The sequence below is a fragment of the Ailuropoda melanoleuca genome, chromosome 4 (genome assembly GCF_002007445.2).
Source record: "Ailuropoda melanoleuca isolate Jingjing chromosome 4, ASM200744v2, whole genome shotgun sequence".
NCBI lineage: Eukaryota > Metazoa > Chordata > Mammalia > Carnivora > Ursidae > Ailuropoda > Ailuropoda melanoleuca.
Genome location: NC_048221.1, coordinates 53,423,636 through 53,440,728, shown reverse-complemented (window position 1 = coordinate 53,440,728; position 17,093 = coordinate 53,423,636). Strand labels below are relative to the sequence as shown.

General features: G+C 53.6%; 1 protein-coding gene across 9 annotated transcripts in view; it reads right to left on the bottom strand.

The window, feature by feature from the left end:
* GRIP2 (glutamate receptor interacting protein 2) overlaps positions 1 to 17,093 on the bottom strand; it is a 98,163-nt gene that overhangs the window by 24,465 nt on the left and 56,605 nt on the right. For 8 of the 9 annotated variants that reach the window (XM_034658822.1, XM_034658824.1, XM_034658821.1 and 5 more), the window contains exons 2-9: positions 7,062 to 7,142; positions 6,660 to 6,795; positions 5,669 to 5,814; positions 4,948 to 5,034; positions 4,333 to 4,408; positions 2,976 to 3,121; positions 1,970 to 2,117; positions 1,687 to 1,856 (exon numbers count right to left, since the gene is read on the bottom strand). In XM_034658822.1, coding sequence (XP_034514713.1) covers positions 1,687 to 1,856; positions 1,970 to 2,117; positions 2,976 to 3,121; positions 4,333 to 4,408; positions 4,948 to 5,034; positions 5,669 to 5,814; positions 6,660 to 6,795; positions 7,062 to 7,142 — 990 coding nt within the window. Of the gene's footprint in view, positions 1 to 1,686; positions 1,857 to 1,969; positions 2,118 to 2,975; positions 3,122 to 4,332; positions 4,409 to 4,947; positions 5,035 to 5,668; positions 5,925 to 6,659; positions 6,797 to 7,061; positions 7,143 to 17,093 lie in introns of those variants that run through there. The other variant, XM_034658827.1, reaches the window with a different exon arrangement.

The window sequence follows — 17,093 nt, the reverse complement described above, 5'->3', positions numbered from 1 at the left end:
CAGCAGACAGGCTGCTCTGGCTTCCTTCCCTCCAAACTTGCCCACACTTTCCCCCCAGATGAATTCTCTGCACTCCTTCTCCATCGGCTTCCCAGGGTACCCCAGAGATCCTGCCTCCCCCCACCCCACCCCACTTGATCCTCCAAACCGCCTGCCATGCGACACCTTCTCCCAGACTGCCCCAGGTCCTGTCTTCCTCCTGCTGCGGGGCTTTGAGCCGTCCAGCCTGGGGCAGCACACCCATGGATGGATGAGTGAGAACCCAGCTATCTCAGCCCATTGACTCCACCGCTCTGCAGCACCTCCAAGCCTCACACAGGGGTTTGGCCAACCCGGTAGCCAGCTGCCAGATCCCTGAATTCCACTTGGCCCCTCTGCCTCATTGTCATGATCTGTATAACGGGACTAAGATAGTGGCTGCCTCCTAGGACGATGGGAAGGATTGGAATGAGTGAAGAGGTAGGATGTGCTTCGAGCAGCGCCTGGCACCCAGCCGAGGCCCAGTTAATGAGGGCCAGGAGGACTGTCGGCAGCCCTGTCACCCCATAAGGCACTGAACTTCTCAGAGCTTCAGCCACCTCTGTAAAGTGGGATGACAGCAATACCGCCTTCACAGGCTTGTCACGAGGATGAAAAGAGATGACCCACGGGAAGCCCCAGCACTGAGCCCAGCCCACAGCAGGTGTGTTGGAAACAGTGCGAGAATGAGTCGCTCGAGTTCAAGCCCCAAAGCCTCCTGCACCAGGCGCTGGCTGTGGCTTGATGGGGCCCCTGCAGATCCTGGTACGCACAGAGCCACAGAGACGGACCCTTCCCAAGGCCTGTCTCCCCCCATTTTACTTGGGGGATTTCTTTCTCTCCCAGATGACCAATTAGGCTTGCAAAGGACGGGGTGGGCCGACTCCATCCTTGCCCACACACTGTGTCCTGAGGGCTGGAATTCACAGCCTGACCCCCCCAGACCACAGCCCCAAGCTGTGCTCTGTCCTTGACCTCGTTTGACGCCTCCCAAGCCTGTGCTCCCAGCTACAGATGAGGCAAGTGAGGCTCAGAGGCAGAAAGCGCCTGTCCAGCTGGGGTGGCTGGCATCTTCACCCAAAGCTCAAGGTCTGAAATGCTGGAGGCACGTCCAGGCTCTGAGCTGGAAGCTGCCTCCTTGTGCCCACACTGCCCCGGGTCTGGCTCTGCCCCCTGGTCTCTTAGACCACCGGCCTCCTCTGCTCTTGGACTGCTAGCACCCAGCTCCCTGCCCTGGTCTGGGAGACCCCAACTCCTCAAAAGGTGGGAGGGCTCTAGGCCCTCCCGACTGACCGGCTGCCTCCTCTGGACTAGCGGAGGACCCCGGAGCAGAGCCCCAGATCTACGCTCTGAGAAGCACAGAGCACAGGACTGTCCTCTCCCTCGGGCTAGCCTTCATTCTTCTAGTAACTTAGCAAAGAGGGATGGAACTAGCTTTGGTGCAACCACGCCAGCGGACTGTCAACCCAAACATTCAGGCTGTTCCTCTGCCCGCCGCCCCCCCCCCCACCGCCAGCTGCTGCACAATTTGAGCTTCCCAACAGGAATGGACGTTTGTTCTAGTACGTTTTAGCCTGCCCAGGGCTTCAGTCCCAGGCATCTGGGACCTCGTGCAGCCCTCCCCATCAGCCCCCAGGTTTGGGTCCTGAGACCCTCCAAGGGACCCACCTGCCTCTGAGGGCTTCAGGGGCCTCCGACTTTGGGGTGCAGGCAGGATCTCCAGCCGCACTTTCTCCGCCACACTGGCCAGGAGCTTGGTGGCCTCAAGCAGCGAGCAGTGTTCCGTGCTGGTGCCGTCGATGGACAGGATGTGGTCTCCAGCATGCAGGGCCCCACTCCTGGCCAGGCGGGAGAGTGAAGGGGGAGGCTGGTTGGGCCAGAGGGAGCTCTGGGCCGCCTCTCCCCCTGCATCCCTGCCCACTATGGTGGCCGCACCCGGTGTGGGCCCCACCTGTCCACCACGCTGGCCGGCTTGATGCGGTCAATGGTGATGACTGGCTTGTTCCGGTGGGAGCCGGTGGTGAGCGAGATCCCCAGGGCTGACCCAGGCGTCTTAGTTATCTCCACTACCAAGGGCCCCGAAGCATTGGCCACCGTATCTGGCACGAGGAAGGAAAGAAGAGTTTGAAATTCAAATACTGAGCACTTGCCCCCCCAGCCTCACTCTGCTATCTCAGTGTAATCCTCACTGCTGCGGAGGGATTACCGCACCCATTTTACAGATCAGAAAACTGAGGCACATGGAGGCAAAGGCCTTGTCCAAGTTCATACAAGGTCTCAGCAGCAGAGGCGGGACAGGGATTCCGCTCTGAGGGACTCTGACCCCAGGGCTCTGCCGGACGACACTAACATGCTTAGGGTTACGGAGAGCCTGTGGCTCACCGGCCCTGAGCTGCATGTTCACTACCCCCTTTCTGCACTTAGAAACGTCACCCCCAGGAACCCACCCGGTAGCTTGAAAACAAAACCTAGCTCCTTCTGCTCTTGCCCGCCCCCACCCCCCAACCCCTGCCACCAGGTCCAAATGTCAGCAAATCAGACCCAATTGACTTTCATCACATTTCCTGAATGCAAACCTATGCTTCCTCGGCAACCAGCCTGGTTGGGCCACCATCACCCCTCTCTGCCCCAGCCTTTCCCATCTCTCCCTGATTTTTCTTCCAACAGCACTTACTGCCATCTGACACCCTCTGTATTTGATTTACTCTGTTTACTGCCCATCTCTCCCCATCAGAAGGTGAGCTCCACGAGAACCGAGATCTCATCTGTATTGTTCTCACCTGGATCTCCAGGGCCTCCAATAAAGCCTGGCAGATAGCATTTATTGCCCAGAGAGGCTCAGTGACTGGCTCAAGTTCACACCGCCTTTGCAGTGGTGAGGATCTGTGCCCACTACCCCCTCCCTCTACCCCTGGGTCTCTTCCTGCCCCAACCCTAGTCCTCAGGCCCCAACTCACCTGGGATGGCCACATCGTACTCCACTTGGAAGAGTGCCTCATGGCTGCACTGCTGCAGCGTGGCCAGGGCAGTGGCATGGCTGGCCCCATACAGCGGGATCCCATCAACGCTGAGCAGCCTGTCCCCCACCTTCAAGGAGCCCTCCCTGCAGGGAAGGGCCCGGTCAGCCAGCCTGGCCCCATGCGAGCACCGGGCATAGCCCTGCCAAGAGGCCGCTGGGAAAGGTGGGTCTCAGGAGACGGAGAGGGGCAGGCAGTGGGTGAAGGAGAAAGGGACGGCACAGTGAGGGAACGCATGGCGGAGTCTCTGGGTGAGCAGCTGAATCAATGAAGCGGGGATGTAAAGACAGCTGGGACCAGCTCTGACATCTTCCACCCTGCTTGGTGCTTAATACATTCAGAGCCCCCGCTCAACCCGAGAGTGTCTGTGCATGGATGCCCGGGGGACACAGGAGACTGCCAGGGCCCAGGAAGAACACTAGCCCTGCCAGGGCCACACAGCGTCAGGGGTGGGGCAGTCTGGAGGCTTCGTGCTGCCCATCTTGAGGTCCCTTCTCACTGCCCCCACTCTGGTTTCTCAGCAGCGATTCTGGCCTGGTGACAAATGCGCCTGGGAACGAATTCAGCAAGGGCCCCCGGGAGACGGGCCCAAGTAGGGGTCCACCTCGGTTTGGGTCAAATCCCCACCCGGGAATGCTTGCTCCAACAGGTGGCCAAAGCTATTCTGGGAGGTTCTATGAATAGCTCGTCACAGGGCCCTGTCCCAAGAAAGGGTTTAGACTTCGGACAAAGCTGTTCCAGTCTTCTCTTAAAATGGCCAAGAATCTCCCACTGGAGAGGTCAGGGGGTCGGATGCTGGGAACTGGACATGTTCCTCTCCCACATGCTCTCCTCCTGGCCCTGCCCACCCTTCTGGGCTGTGCCCCAGGCAGCACCAGGCAGGGTGGCACAGCCAGGACTCCAGAGGCTGCATGACAGAGGCCACGGTGGTACTGCTCGTGGTGCCCCCAAATCTCTCACGGCAACTCCTAGGAGCTGCAGTATCAGACCCGTTCCACTGATGGGAAACCAGAGCCAGGGAAGGGAAGAACAACATAACGCCAAGGCTTGCTTCCCTCCCCACCCCCGAGACAGTAGCATGTCAGGGGGGAAGAGCTTGGGGTCTCTCTCATTTGGGATTGGGTCCTGGTTCCACCAACAATTCTGAGTGACGCTGGGGCAAGGGGCGTCCTTTCTTTGGGCCTGTTTGCTCATCTGGAGAATGGGCACAATGGCTTCTGGTCTGCCTTCCTTACAGGGGATCTGGGTGTAGTCAGGGGAGGGAAAGGCTGTTGGGTTTCCTCCGGCTCAGGCTCACCTGTCAGCAGGGCCGCCAGGCCGGACGTAGGTCAGGACAAGTGGGCGGGACTTGTGTACATCTTCATGGGCACCCCCTGGACAGAGTCCAACAGGAGATGGCAGTCATCGACCCACTCTTCCCCTGATACCTAGAGCCCCTGACTCAGCCCCTAAGCTGGCTCCCTTCAGTAAATCTGTTTGAGGACCTGTCCTTGCTATTCACAGGCCCTCTTACAAGATTCCAACTGTAAATCCCCATAGAGTGGGACAGAAAGTAGAGACATGCCCGAAATCCTCTCTCTTAAATGGTTTGCTTCCCGTCCTATGGTCTCATCCTATTTCCCTTTTTGCCCTCGTTCCGAGGCAGCTCCAAACTTTGTTCTCAGTCTCACTCCCAGCAATCATGCACACTTCACCGCTTTGCAAATTTTCCCATTTAACATTTGACTACATGTCCTTGGTTCTTTAAAGACAGAAGCAAGAAGCTATCTATCTATTAATCTATCTCTCCGTCTATCTATATATTATATATCTGTATCTAAAACCTCATCGAAGCAAAACAGAACACACATGGAATCAGCATTAGTCTCCTTCCCACCCCTTGACCCCAACCAAGTGTGACTCTTACACTGACCTCTGAGGACAAAGCCAAAGCTATTGCCCTCTTTGTACAGGGAGACGTCCGCTGTCTTTGTGGTGATCCCTGCGTTGTTCTCAGGGGCTGGGGAGAAATGGAGGGCTCCTTTGAGTCCCTCAGTCACATCACCAAGCCACAGACATCCCCAAAGCTCATTCCAGGAGAGCTGGGTGGCCAGTCAGAGATTACAGGGAGGGTAAGCTCCCCCCACCCCCACCATTTACAGGTAGGACAAGTAGGACTTCAAGAGTTCCGCTGAACTCAGACTTGAGTCCATGGCTATGGGCTCAGGCCAGGGTTGAATTCTAGTTATTCAAATCTTAAAACTTTAGGCCAACTTGGAAAATTCAGAGCTAGGCTAAACCCTAGGCCACCGTACTTAGTGCAGGCTGGTAGGATGGAAAGAGCCGTAGGACAGGGAACAATTTTTTTAGCCAACATCCCCCAAACTTCCCCCCTAAAGGAAAAGCATCTGAACACTAAATATAGAAAATGACACTGGGTTGTAAACAGGGCCCTGCCACCTCCTGGTGACAGCATACTGCAATTGTAGGCAAAGTCCCTAGGTGCAGCGTAGATGTTTGTGGCCAATCTTCAGGTCCCACCCACCCAGGTCCCCAGCTGGCATGGTCCCCACCCCCCAGGTGCTGGTGGGGAGATAGCTGTGTCTACGCACAACTAAGGCAGTGGAGAAAGTTCCCCGTCCAAGGGCACCCACCAGGCGGGGGCAGCTCATACTCCACCTCCAGCACCACGCGCTCGCCCACATTCTTGAGCAGGGTGATGATCTCATCATGGCGGAGCCTGGTCAGATGGATCCCATTCACTGACCGAATATAGTCGCCCACGTTCAGCAGGTCACTCCTGGGAGCAAGGAGGCCAGAGCACATGCATGGTGACAGGTGCCGGCATTCACACCCGCTCTTCTGTTGAATCCTTACGATCTCTGAATCCCCATTTTATGGATGGGGAAGCTGTGGCTCAGAGAGGTCAGACATTGTCCAGGGTCACACAGCGAGTTAGTAAGAGAGCGCAGATTCTAACCTAGACCTGTCTGACATCCAGGCCTGGCATTTCCCCCTGCTGGGGTGTGACCCTCCTGATGAAGGCTCTGCCAGCCCCGAGGAACCTGCAGAGTGGCCGGATCATCTCCCCCTTTGCTCTTTCCCAAAGCCCTCCCCCTGGCTTTGGACTACTAAATGTGTTCTGTTCCACTGAACACTCACCAGCGCCTGCCCTGTACGAGGCCCAGAGGGGCTAACCCCTCGGTCTCACGGAACTCATGGTCCAAGGGAGCCACAGAGGTGAGATGACAGGAAAATCCAGAGCAATGTGTCCAGAAGTGGCATGCAGGGCCGTGTGAGCACAGCAGGGCAGCTGCCTCCTCTGGGATGGGGGGCCTCCCAGAGGCGGTGCGGAGGGGTGGATAGGAGTCTGCCAGTGGGGAACAGGCCTTCCAAGAAGGTAACTGTACATGCAAAGGCCTGGAGTGCCTGGCAAGAGTGGGATGCTGTGGCCGAGTCAGCCTCTTGCGTAAAGGGTAAGAGAGGAAGCTGGGGCCTAGAATTACAGCCTCCACTGGAGGCTTCCCTCTGAGAAGCACTCGGGTGCTTCTAGAAACACCTGCCTGATCGCTTTGCCTACAGCCCTGGTCCATCTTCCACTGGCCCCTGGCCCCTTCCTCCTGCCCCACCAAGCCCCCTCCTCACCTGGCGGCGAGCCCCCCCGGTCTCAGGTTGGAGACCCTGGGCTTCCCATCCTTGTCGGTGCCACCTGAGATGGTCAGGCCCAGCGTGCTGCCCTCCTTCTTGATCAGCTCCACCACGGTGACCCCGCAGAACTCCTCTGTCAACAGACGGGGGGTGAGCGGGTAGCACGGGGCAGTTCCGGATCCCCAGCTCCAATACAAGTGAGACCAACACTTGGTAAATGGGGCACCTGGCCGCAAATTGCTGGGTAAGATCGTCTCCTTTTTACACCAGAGGATCAGAGAAGTTAAGTGACTGGTCTAAGGTCACAGAGCGAGTTAGCAGCAGAGCTGATGCCATCTGACCCCGACTCTGAGCTCTCCGTGCCTCCAGGACAAGGGGGAAGGAGAGGAGGTTCATTACCTGGAATGCTCTGTCTGCGGCATGCCAGGGCCACATCGGTCCCTCCTACATCCTTGCCTCCTTTGCAGTAAGGCCCGTCGTCTGCAGGCAAGAAAGAGAAAAAGCCCCGAGTTACACTTTCATTTCCGTGCAGGAAAACCCTTTCTGCCTTGGGAATCCTCTGCTTCGCGGATGTGGCCTGGGAAAGGGGGCTCCTTCCTGCCACCAGCTCCACCCGAGTCTCCGCTGGGGCATCCTCATGGCTTCTCCCCCACTCCCCCAGGAAGGCTCCATCTCTGCCCTTGGGCTGAATAACCTTCTGAACAGCGATGATATACAGGGAGCTTCACAGTCATTCTGTGGTTAACCATCTCCACAACCCACAACCGTAATTCTGGGCAGGATGACTGCACCGTACACATAACAGAGCTCAGCATCCCAGCAGGACAGCTCAGGCCCCCAGGCACACAGCTGGGGAGTTGTGCAATTCGGATTAGAATGTGGGTCTGCAGACTCCACCACCCCGGGCTCTGCTTGCACACCCCCTGGGACCGGCAGCTCTCTCACACGCGGGCACCACCGCACATGTGACACAGTGCCAACCATGAGCAAACTCAATCTTGAATGGACCCAATTAGTGCTTCTTCCTGAGGACCACAGGAAGATTCGTATTCATATTCTCAGACATTCTAGGCAGCCAGAGATAGTAAGTCTGTCTCCTTTAGCTTTAATTCTAGAAAGCACTCTGCTATTATTTCTTCAAGTGTTGTTTCCTTCCCCTCTCTCTTATGAAATGCTCAATGGGTATTCCTTGGGACTTTGCATTTTTCTCTCCCACGACCCATCACCTCTCTCGATCACATGTCCTCCTTCTATCTCTCTCGGGGATGTCTCACAGTAACATCTGCCTTTTTAACGCTTGGAGAAGCTCTTCATGATTTCAAACATAAGGAAAACAGACTAGTACAACGCAGAGGTTCTCACAGGAGGGTCCCCAGCCCAGCAGTACCAGCATCACTGGGGCATCTGTCAGAAATGCAAATTCTTAGGCCCCACCTAGGCCAGAGTAAATGAGAAACTGGGAGGGTGGGCTTCAGCAATCTGCATGTGTGTGTGTTTTAGTGTATTACCCTAACTCATATTTTCATCTATTTTTAAAATCTTATAGACATTAACATGGATTCTTTGTGGTGTGCTTTTGTCTGGGTTTGGGGAAATGTGTCCTGACCACCACCACAATCAGAATTTAGAACATTTCCATCGCCCCCAAAATTCTCCCTTGCTGCCCCTCTGTAGCCCGTCCCCGCCCCCAACTACCACGGGTCTGTGTTCTCTCTCTGTAATTCTGGCTTCCCTAGAATGTCACATAAATAGGATCCTACAGTGTGTGGGCTTTGCAGTCTAGTTTCTCTTAGTCAGCATCACCATTTGAGATTCACACATGTTTTTTCGTGGATCAGTTCTGTTCCTTGTTATTGCTGACTGGTGTTCGACTGCAGGGCTGGACTGCTTGCTTAGCCATTCGCCTGTTGAAAGACATTTCCACTCTTTCCAGTTGGGGGTGATTTCACAGAAAGCCGTAATCAATATCGGCATACAAGGGTTGGTTTGAACATCACATTCCATTCCACCTGCGTCAATACCCAGGAGTGGGATTCGGGGTCATGCGGTAAGGATGAGGTGAACTTTGTAAGAAACTGCCAACTGGTTTTCAAAGTGGCTGCACTATTTTGCACGTCCACTGGTAATGTGTGAGGGGTCCGGCTGCCTCAATCTCTCGCCAGCATTTGCAATGTTAGTTAGGGTTCTTTTTTTAAATTCTAGTCATTCTAATAGATATGTAGAAGTTTCTTATTGTGGCTTTTTTTTCAGATATTTTTTTAAAGATCTTATTTATTTATTTATTTATTTATTTATTTATTTATTTATTTATTTGACAGAGAGAGAGACAGCCAGCAAGAGAGGGAACACAAGCAGGGGGAGTGGGAGAGGAAGAAGCAGGCTCACAAAGGAGGAGCCTGATGTGGGGCTCAATCCCATAACACCGGGATCACGCCCTGAGCCGAAGGCAGACGCTTCACGACTGCGCCACCCAGGCGCCCCTTCCGATTTTATTTTTAAGTAAACTCTACACCCAACATGGGGCTGGAACTCACAACCCCAAGATCAAGAGTCACACGCTCCACTGACTGACCAGCCAGGCATCCCTCCTATTGTGGTTTTAAATGTGCACTTGCCTAATGACTAATGATGTCTTTGCTTCTCCTTATTTGCCATCCATATATATCTTCGTTGGTGAAGTGTCTATCCAAAGCTTTTGTCCATTTTTAAGTTGGGCTGTTTTCTTATTACCAAATTTTTATGTATTCTGGATACAAGTCCTTTGTCAGACACAATAATCTGTGTTGGGCAAAGGTGATTCTGTGTCACACTGAAGTTTGAGAACCACTGGTATAATGAATCCTGTTTTACCCAACATGTAGTTTAATAATTATTAACACTCTGGGGGCCCCTGGGTGGCTCAGTCGTTGGGGGTCTCCCTTTGGCTCAGGTCATGATCCCAGTGTCCTGGGATCCAGCCCCGCATCAGGCTCCCCACTTGGCGAGCAGCCTGCTTCTCCCTCTGCTTGTGCTCGCTCTCTGTCAAATAAATAAATAAAATCTTAAAAAAAAAAACACACACACAACAATTATTAATACTCTGTCAGTCATATTTATTCCATATATTTTTATCAATGTTGAAATATTTTATTTCATTTATTATATTTATTACTTTTAAAAGATTTATTTATTTGCCAGAGAGAGAGAGTGTGTGTGTGTGTGACAGAGCAGGGGGGAGGGGCAGAAAGAAAGAGAGAGAGAGTCTGAAGCAGACTCTGAGCTAAGTACAGAGCCCAAGGCAGGGCTCGATCTCACAACCCTACGATCACGACCTGAGCTGAAACCAAGAGTTGGTCGCTTGACCCACTGAGCCACCCAGGCTCCCCTCTATGTTGAAATATTTTAAAACAAACCCCAGATATGATGAAATTACACCTCTAAATATTTCAGTATGCATTTAAAAAGGAACGTATTTCTTATTCAACAAAAATACCATTATCACACCTTATAAAATTAAAATGATTCCTTAATTATTAATTTAATACCCACTCCATATTCAAATTTTCCCAATTCCAATGAGTTTTTAATTTCAACAAGTACATTTCTGGTTTTGGAAAGCTTTGTTTGGTCCTTTTGCTTATATTCTCATGCTGCTCTCATATGCTGTTCTGTCCTTTTCTATTGTGCCTTACATGTCTCTAATAATTTTAAATCTTTCCTTTTTTTAAAGATTTTATTTATTTATTTGACAGAGAGAGAGACAGTGAGAGAGGGAACACAAGCAGGGGGAGTGGGAGAGGAAGAAGCAGGCTCATAGCGGAGGAGCCTGACGTGGGGCTCGATCCCATAACGCCGGGATCACGCCTGAGCCGAACGCAGACGCTTAACGACTGCGTGACCCAGGCACCCCTAATTCCAATGGTTTATCCGTAGGTTCTTTGGGATTTTCTGTCACCTGTGAAAAATGACAACCTAATTTCTCACTTTCTAAACTTCATACTTTTTATTTATTTTATTTGCCTTTTTGCACTGGCCAGACATCCAGTACAAAACTGATAGAAGTGGTTATACAGACCGTGCTTATCTCCTTCCAGCTCACCCTCTTCATTTCCTGTGGGTTCATCTGTGGATCTCAAAGCAGTTTGAAGCTGGAAGGTTTCAGGTTACCTGCTCTGTGAGAATGCCAGAGCCCCTGTCTCCCCTCAGCACCCCCTTGTCTTAGGCACCATGCATATTCTGATTCTCCTCTATGTGCTGACAGGTGAGGGGAAGGGGGCTCACGCGTCATGCACCAACCATCCACACTATCCCCTTCTCTCTCGTTCACTTCTCACAGCGGCCCTGGGAGGAGGTAGGTGCCACCATCGCTTCCACTTGACAGAGGAGAAAACTTGCCACTCAGAGAGGCAAAGTCCTTAGCCAAGGCAGCTTCTGCAAAAAGCTAGGACCCAACCCCGGGGCCCTTGCCCATGCTACCCAATGTTCCAGGCTCGATGGACCAGGCTGTATCTTTCACACTCCTTCTCCAGGTCCTTTCTGAGCACTAGACTGAGCTCCTCAAAGACAAGTGACAAAGCATCAGGCTGGCAGGCTCTCCCATGCTGCCCCAGGGGCCACCCCTCCCAGCACCAGGCATGCCTCTTGGGCTTCCAGAGCTTCCTTGGGCCTCACTGAAGCCTGCACACACCCCCACCTGCTCTGGAAGAAGAGCTCTCCAGCTGCCGTCATCCCCACAGGTCCAGCCTGGCCCAGTGGTAAGACCATGGGCCCAGGATTCAGCCCAGCCCGAGCGCAGACCCTGGCTCAGCTATTCACGGGGGGTGGGGAGGCCACTCCTCTCCCCAAGCCTCTGGCCATGGCTACCTACCTCACAGGACCCATCTTCCCTCTTCTGTGGAGGCATGAGGAAGCAAGTTTGGAAAAGAATCAGTCCCGGCAAGGGCCAGAAGCTGAGTATCATCCTATCCCAGCCTTTTCAGGAGGGAGAGGATCGATTAGGGTTCAATGGGGTGGGGTCAGGATGGGTCAAGGTCAGGGCTCAGCTTGAGTTCAGGGTCAGGGCTCAGTCAGAATCAGGGACAGGGTTCAAACTACAGCAGGTTTCTCGACCTCTGCACTATTGACATCTTTTTTTTGTTAGATAATTCCACATCGTGGGGGGGGGGGGCTCTCTTCTGCTCTGTACAATGGTCAGCAGCATCCCTGCCCTCTAACCACTAGATGCCAGTAGCACCCCACCCCATCATAACCACCAAAATGACCACACATCGCCAAAGGTCCCCTTGTCCCCTGGGGAGCAATATTGCCCCACCCAAACTCCCCATTGAAAATCACTGCTCTAGAGTCCAGGTGGGGCTCAGGCTGGGACTGGGTCGGGTTCAGCACGGCCCGGCCAGGATCTCAGGAGGGTGAGACCCTTCACCACCTGCAGCTCCAACCACTGAGAAACCACCCAGCTCCCCCAGCACTCTGCCTCTGCAGACCAAGGCTAGGCTCCCTTTGCTTGCCAAAAAGTAGTAAATAACAAATCAGACAGCAGTTAAGCCCAGAATCATTTCCAGGGCCCCTGGAGTTGGGCCCCCAGCAGCTTCACTCACTACCCCCCCTTGTCCCCCAGGCCCCTTATTCACACCAGCCACCACCAATTCCGGCAACACGCCATTAAGTACGGTTCCCTAATTTGCACTTCATTTAGATTCAACAAGATGTTTCTGAGCTAATAACATTAAAAAGACTGGTTTCTATCAACTATGTGACAGTGAACATCTCTGGTATTTCATGTGGACAATTCTGGAATTAAAATCTGTCTTATCCCCTGCAAATGAGATTCTGCCACTGGAAAAATCCCTCTCTCCTGGGCTGTCCTGGGAAGACCAGAGATAAGCTTGCTGGCTCCAGGTTTGAGTCTGGGGGTGGGGGAAGGGGAGGATTATCTCCTAAGGAGAGGACAAGAAAGCAGAGGGTCAAGTTCACCAAATTCAGAGCAGTAGGATCCCAAAGAATGGAGCACAAAAAAACAGTGGATTAAATGTGGTGTTTTGAGCCCAGATATTAAACAAAAAATCCAGAAACCTAGAGTGAGGAACAGTGGGATCCTCAAATGTGGATCACCAAAAGCTGCAGGATGTTGGCTCTGAAAGACAGGACCCATGTCCTGGGGTGTCTCTAAGGCGTCCTTCGAGTTTGTCTTCCAGACTGCCTCTCCTCCCTTTCTACACCCCAATATTCAGATTTTGCTCCCCTGAAGGGTACGGTGCCAAGCTGGGCTGCAATGACCCCGTTGGGACAGAGGTGTTGGATCTGCTCATCTCAACCCTGAGTGACCCCAACTCCCTTCTTTCTGCTTTGGGTACAGGCTGTGAGCATCTCTTTTCCTAGCGTGTGCTGCAGACCAGAATTCATGCAACTGTGTGCAAAGAGTCAGCGGGCAATAAATGGGGACTTGAGAGACCCCTCTCTAGGGAAGGCACGTGCATTTTAGTGTGTAGCTTTGATGAGCTCTCTTGGAGATGGAGGCCACTCAGGACAACTAACTGCTAGATAAGAGGCTTCTGGATATCCAAGACCCCCTACCATATTCAGGAAGGCACCCATGAGGAACGCTACAATGTTTGTGATGCCTGTTCAACAACACTGCCCCACTTTCGTGAGCATCCCAGGGTGGGGGAAACTGAGGCAGCATTCAAACCAAGAATCAAGGCAGGGCCAGAATTTCCAACTGGCTGTATGACTTGAGTCTCTATTTCTCCATCCATAAAATGGGGGGTGTATCCGCCCCCATTGCTGGCTCCAGCCAGCCCAGGCTTGAGAATTTGAGGGAATTATTTTATTTATAGAAAACCCCATGGGGGTTCAGACCCCGGTCCTCCTCCCTCACAGAACCTGCTCACTCTCTCCCGCTCTGTCTCCTTTTTGTTCTGGGACTTAGTAATTACATGCTTAGAGATGAAGGCTTTTCAAAAACATCTTTCCCACCAATTTTCAGCTGGAAACGTGCATAAAAACAGAGATATTTTTATCCGCGTGTTTCTTTTTTCCCCCGTCTCCTTCCAGCAATGGGCAATTATGAGCTTTTGCCTTCAGTCAATCCGTCCTGTAAGAACTCGCTTCCGAGGGAAGCGCATTTGCACAGCGCTGCCGGCCTGTCCTGGCAGATGCGGGCTGGCCCTTCGGGCAGCAGGAGGGAGCAAGGCAGCGCTGAGAACAGAGTGTACACCTGGCCCCCTGGTCGCCCCCCCCCCCCGCTACAGCCAGGGCTGGGTGGGTGGCTTTCTTTTCGATTTTATTTCTCTTGAAAGCTTTGCTAATTTGCCTTCATTATCCCCATCTCTCTGGGGCCCCAGGGAGCTATTGAGCTTTGACAAAGGGAAAAGGAAGTCTGCCCCTGGCCAGGCCGCCTTTGCTAGGATCCCGCCTCAGCAAGAAGGGGGCGCGGGAGGGTGGAGCCACAGACTCAGCAGCAACTGAGCCGGGTTCTCCGGACCTCCAGGAGGCAGCATTCGGCATGGGGCGGGGGTGGGGGTGGGGTACTGAGAAAACGAGGGCCCAGAGGCTCAACCTGAGGGGAAAGGAAACGACTGCACGGAGGGCCAGCCACCAGCAGGGCCAGCCCAGCCCCACACTGAAGAGGAGAAGGGGGCTCCTGGGTCCAACCTTCACAACTGTCCCCATAGGCCCACGGCCGACTCCCGGGGTAGCAGCGGCTCGCTGTTCCAGCACACCACCAAGGGATCTGCCAGTCCCAGCTCGGTTGTTCCCACCCCCGCAGGCATTGCTGGAAAAGGAAGGATGGACTTCGGACTTTAGCCAACTTCAGATTCTGATTCTAAACCTTGCTGCCCACTGGCTAGGGATCTGGACAAGTCACTTCTCTCTGAGCCTCAGGCTTCTCCTCTGCGCAGCGCGAGGGCTCACCTCCTGGGTCAGCGTGAGGAATCAATGAGATGATGGGGTATACACAGAAGCCATGAAACACGGGAGTTCTCTCCCTGCCCTCATCGCTGACCTCGTAGAAAGGTTTTCGTAGATTAACAATGATAACGACTCCTTCTGATTAAGTGCTGGGTGCTGTGCTAGGTGCTTCACAAGCATTGTCTTGTTTCATCCTCACTACCTTCTGCGATGGTATGATCATTATTCCCATTTTACAGAGGGGGAAACTGAGGTACACAGAGGTTAACTGACTTCCAATGGTAAGGAGCAGGGTTGAGGTTTGAACCCAAGCCATGTTCTATGACCTTTAAAATAATTACCACTTTATCCTCACGCTACTCCTATCATCCCCGTTATAGATGTGGAAACTGAGGCACAGAGAGGTCAAGGGAACTTCCCAGCGTCACACAACTCCTGAGTGTCAGAGCCATGGGCCCCTCCAGTCTCCCCCTCCCACCCATGACAGTCCTGGGGAGACTCCAGGGTAATGCCTATGACCCTGAGGTCACTCTGCTCCAGGCAGCGGCCCAGCTCCTGCGGGCACTGCCCACAGGATGTCCCTCTGGCCGCTACAGGCTGGACCAGGCCAGATAGCTGGATGGAGACACATGGGGTACAGGCTGACCTCCGAGTGACTACCCCAATCCCCGCAGCTGACAAGTCTCCCCAGAGGCCGGCCTCCCACAGAGAGAGAAGCAGGGAAAGATCAACTGGGCAACAGGATGATCCCTCCTTCTGTTCAATGCATGTTTTTAAGGGAAGCAAGACATATACCAAGAAATTTTAAAAGTAGATGCCCGATTTACTTGCTGCCAAGGATTGAGAAAAAAGAACATGGAAAAGGAGCGCCAGGCCCAGACTTTCCACGCACTAACTGATTTAACTCTACCGAGGGCATCAGGGGGGAGGCTCACGGACTTCCTCATTCTACAGATGCGGAGACGGAGGGCCGGAGAGGTCACTCACCTGGTGAATTGCAGAGGAAGGACTGGAGTCCAGATCCTTCTGGCCTCCCAGCAGGCCACATCCTTACCCCTCGGCTGTGCGCTTTCCATCTTCCATCTAAACACAAGGCTAACAGACCCCAAAAGGAGTGGCATCAGGGAAGCCAGGGCCGGCCTCTAGGAGGCCCCGAGGTAGGGCTCAGGAACCCACAGGGTGGGCACAGCAGAATACCAGGGGAAGTGGGCATGACCTGGAGAGGCTGCCAGTCCCACAATCCCCCCTCCATGAGATGTGTAGGACCCCTGGCACTGGAACCTGAAGCCACACTTAGGCTGACATCCCTGCCATGGCCGTAGAACCCATGGTGGCCCCGGCATCATGTGGGATGAGGGTGAAGACTCAAATCAGGCCTCAGCCTTCTGCCTCTTCTGGGCCTAGGCTCTCCCGCCTCACCCTGAAACCAGCAATATCAAGGAGCACGACCTTAAAACTGGGTCACCAAGGGAACCATTTTATTTCCTGATGGTGGCTACCTGGGGCAGTAAAAAGATTCAATTCACTCTGTGAAGAGTAAAAGCAAAAGTTCTCACCACAATTGACAGTCTCTTGGCCTCCCTGACTCTCCTAATACTCTCTCCCCTTTGCCAGCTCCAATCCAGTTCCCTGGTCTTCCCACTGTTCCCCACACCAGACTTGTGCCCACCCCAGGGCCTTTGCACTGGCTAATCCCTCTGCCCAGAAGGCTCTTCCCCCAGACATCCACAAAACTCCCTCCCTCATGTCCTTCAGGAATTTGTGGGAATGTCACCTTCTCAGGAAGGTCCTCCTCAATCAGCCTGTTGCACAACCACCCCTCCCCACACCTCCAGCACCTCTCATACCCTCCTTCGGTACTTGATCTTTTTCATCCACTCAACACCATGTAACAGACCTCACTTTTTGAAAAAATGTCATGATTTCATTTACTATCCGCCTCTGCCCGCTAGGATGTCAGGTTCAGAAGGCTGGGTTTTGTCGGTCTGTTCACTACCGTGTCCAGCATGGAAACCACGGCATCAAGTAAGTGTTCAGTAAATCATTTGGAATTCAATCCCCATTTAGAGTAGGAGTCTGGGGATCAAAGAGATGGAATGAGTTGTTCGAGGTCACAGAATCAGGAAGGGCAGAGCCAGGATGCAAAGCTGGGCCTCCCTGGTTCCACAATGTGGCCTCTGTGGTCAAGGGCCTGGGGTTTCCCCGTGGCCACAGCCCCTGCTGTGGGGTAAGAGGTCAGGCCTGCCCAACGATCCAGGCAGTTATGGTGAGAGTCCCTCAGGGGATGGGTGGCCCAGGCCACAGCAGAAGGACTACCCCCCCCCCATGACTTTGACATACATACACAGCCTGCCTGAGCCTTCCCAGGCCCCGGCTGGGAGGCCAGTGCTCACTGAGGCCCAGTAGGCCCTGGGAACAAAGACCACTTTGTGGCAGGGAGGCAGAGAGTAAACACTGAGGGGTTGGGGGGTGGAGCTTCCTGCCAAAATCTGTATTCAGGCCTACTGTGCACCCAAGCCTGGTCACATCCCTTTCTGTAGG